This window comes from Lactuca saligna, chromosome 8 (assembly GCF_052625555.1).
Source record: "Lactuca saligna cultivar CGN05327 chromosome 8, ASM5262555v1, whole genome shotgun sequence".
In the NCBI taxonomy this organism is placed as follows: Eukaryota; Viridiplantae; Streptophyta; class Magnoliopsida; order Asterales; family Asteraceae; genus Lactuca; species Lactuca saligna.
The window spans coordinates 213,219,105-213,222,552 of record NC_136424.1 but is presented as its reverse complement, the minus strand read 5'-3'; the positions used below and the strand labels follow the sequence as shown (position 1 = coordinate 213,222,552).

At 35.9% G+C, this 3,448-nt stretch overlaps 1 protein-coding gene across 1 annotated transcript in view; it reads left to right on the top strand.

Annotated features, from left to right (window-relative positions):
* The window catches only part of LOC145010477 (uncharacterized), a 2,670-nt gene extending 289 nt beyond the window's left edge, over nt 1-2,381 (top strand). Inside the window, exons 1-5 of the mRNA XM_078969014.1 lie at nt 1-111; nt 180-427; nt 778-1,080; nt 1,176-1,548; nt 1,639-2,381. The exon at nt 1-111 is cut by the window's left edge and continues 289 nt beyond it. Of these exons, the coding sequence (XP_078825140.1) occupies nt 1-111; nt 180-427; nt 778-1,080; nt 1,176-1,548; nt 1,639-2,381 (1,778 nt within the window). The remainder of the gene's footprint in view (nt 112-179; nt 428-777; nt 1,081-1,175; nt 1,549-1,638) is intronic.
* Nucleotides 2,382-3,448: the final 1,067 nt, after the last annotated feature.

Sequence of the window (3,448 nt, the reverse complement as noted above, 5' to 3'; positions counted from 1 at the left end):
TTACTAAACTTGGTGAAGGAATGGTGTGTGATCTTGAGATTGAATTTAATGAAGAAGAGGTGCGGGTTGCGGTTTGGTCATGTGGTAGTGATAAATCCCCGGGGATGATGGGTTCACTTTTCGTTTCTTAAAACAGTTTTAGGAATTATTTAAAAATGTTGTTTGTGATATGGTTAAAGAATTCTATAGGACGAGAGTGTTTCCTCGGGGGTGTAACTCGTCTTTTGTAACCTTGATCCCTAAGGTTGAAAATCCTAGCGAGATTAAAGACTATAGACCTATCATCTTGATTGGTTTGCAATATAAAACAATTGCTAAACTCTTAGCTAATCGGTTGGCTAAGGTGGTAGGAGAAATTGTTCATCCTGTGCAGTCGGATTTTGTTGAAGGAAGGCAGATTTTGGATGGTGCTTTGATGGTTAATGAGGTAGTTACGTGGGCGACAGCTAAACAGAAAAAGATGATGCGTTTATAGTTGATTTTGAAAAGGCATACGATTCGGTATCGTGGGATTATTTAGATTTTATTCTTGATGCTATGGGGTTTGGGGTTAGATGGCAGGATTGGATACGAGGGTGTTTGAGATCTGCTAGATCATCGATCCTACTCAATAGTAACCCTACTGGTGAATTTCAGATGTATAGAGGTCTCCGTCAAGGTGACCCTTTATCTCCTTTTTTATTTATTATTGTTATGGAAGGGTTGCATGTGTGTTTGGAGGATGCTATTCAGAATGGTATGTTCAAAGGCTTGAATATTGGTGATCAAAATTTATAGCTATCACATTTATTTTATGTTGATGATGCTATTTTTATGGGCGACTCGGATGTTGAAAATGTGCGTGGTCTTATTCGTATCCTTCGGGTTTTTTTCATTGCTTTCGGCCTACAGATCAATCTTCATAAGTCAAAGATCTATGGGATTGGAGTTTCTACAAATGCGTGTCAACAAGTCGCTAATTGTACAGGTTGTGCTCCATATTCATTTCCTTTTTTGTATCTTGGTTTACCTGTTGGGGATAAAATGCATAGGGTGGCAACTTGGGATACTCTTTTGGATAGGTTTCAAAAAAGACTTTCTGTATGGAAGTCTAGAATGTTATCTATCGGTGGGAGACTCACTTTGGTTAAGTCTGTTTTAGGGAGTCTGGAATTTATTATTTATCTCTTTTTAAGATGCCAGTTACTGTATGTCGGATGTTGGAGAGAATTCGGGCTAGATTTTTTTGGGGCGTAGAAGATCAAGATCAAATTCTTCAGTGGGTGAAATGGGAGGTTATTTTAAACAAGAAAGAGTTTGGCGGGTTGGCGATTGGTAGTTTGAAAGCTTTCAATGAGGCTTTAATTTACAAGTGGAGATGGCGATTCCTAAATGGTGTTAATCTCCTTTGGGTTAGTTTGATCAAAAGTTGTCATGGGAGTGATGGTGGTTTTTCGTTGTCTTCATCTTATAGGTCGAAGTTGGGGGTATGGATGAGGGTGGTTAATTTAGTTTGGAATCTTCATAATAATGGTAAGATTCCTTTTGATTCTATGAGAAGACAAGTAGGTAATGGTGTGAGTATGAGATTTTAGTTGGATGTGTGGGTAGGGGATATTATTTTAAAGGCTAGATTTCCAAGGTTGTTTGTTGTGGCAGTCAATGGTGAGGCGGTTATCAGTGATTATTGGGTGGGTAATACTTGGGAGATTCCATGGAGTAGATCGATAAGTGGGGGAGTGTTGGAATCCCATCTTCAGCAATTACATGAGATGTTGGATTCGGTTCATATTACGGATAGAATAGACTTGTGGAGATGGTCTCTTGGGGTGGAAGACATGTTATCCGTCAAGTCTGCTAGATCTCGTTTAGACCTCATGTCGCTTTCTATGGGTGATAGTCCTACCAGGTGGAATATTTCTCTTCCTATAAAAATTAATATTTTTATATGGAGGCTTATCCTTAATCGCTTACCGACAAGGAGTAACCTTCATCATCGGGGAATTGATGTGTCTACTATTTTATGTCCATGTTGTGGGGAGGTGATAGAAGATGGTGTTCACTTATTTTTGAAGTGTTCAATGACTCGTCAATTATGGCTTAAGTTTGCTAGATGGATAGATCTGACGGTGCCATCCTTTAACTCTATTGAAGATGTTTTTGAGTGGATTGATAGTCAAGTTGTTGCAAATGCTCGGAGATTGATCATTGACACAACTTATGCTACTCTAATTTGGGTTCTTTGGACTTATCGGAATGCGTTAGCTTTTGGGATCGTGAAGTACAAGAATGAGTTGATGTTTGATTCTATTGTCTCGTTTTCTTTTAATTGGTTTTGTAATAGGGACCGTAAAGTTAAGAAAACTATAACCGGGTGGCTTCAAAATCCGCTCATGAACTAATTGTTCTCTTTTTGTTTTGGGTAGCTGCTAACTAGCCTTTTTTTAATTTCACTGCCGCTCAAAAAAAAAAAAAAATAGACGATCTCTCCTATGGCCGATCTACGTTCAACGATTGGCAGACGAATGATCTACAATGGCAGACGACCTCTCCGTCAGAGTTGAATCGATCGCCTCATCAATTCCTCGTTATCTTAAATTCTAGTTCTTCGTAAGATTTTTGAGACTTAATGCTGCAACGACTAAAATCAAAAATTGTTCTTGTTGGTGGATGACGCCTTGGTGACAGAAGGTAAACAACTATTGCATCGACCACCCTTATTTTCTATCAGATCTGTAAGAAGAGATGAACAAAATGATGCTTTGGTTGATATGATAGAGGAATTCGTTCCAGAGCACCTATATCTACACATCACAGGTTCTAATTTTGTATTTTCTTTTGTAGTTAATCTCTAATCAGAGCATATTCATGTGAATTTGTATATGATGCGATTTGCTTTAATTTAATATTTGTGTATGCGTCTTTTCTTCATAAGTTCGTACATGCTTATATATGTTATTTATAATCTATTTCATTGAATCAAGATGACAATCATTGTTGCTAGTGACTCCAATACACTTCATATTTTAATTGATTTTATGATAATCGACATGTTGTGATTTGCTTTATTGCTTTTTTTTGTTAATTGGTGGTGGTAGGAGTAAATTAGTCTTATTTAGTCTTAGTTTATTGATTATGTTTATTATTATACTAGGCGTAACCTCACGAGTTGCGCAAGTATGCATTTAAATGGTTAAAATAATTATGGGAAAAAATAGAAATATGTTGAAATTTACGTTTTTAATCATGTTTTTGTCATTAACCGAATTATCAAATAACATAAAAATCCATCAACTTATATTTTGATACTATCTAATAATATAGTCCATATCTTATAAACTTTACTTTTACTTTTATAATATCCAATATATATTATAAGTTTTTGTATAACATTAATATAATCTACTATTCTTATGTCCAATAATATTTTTTTGGATAAAATAAGAAATAAGTTGTTTTGAATGAGCTA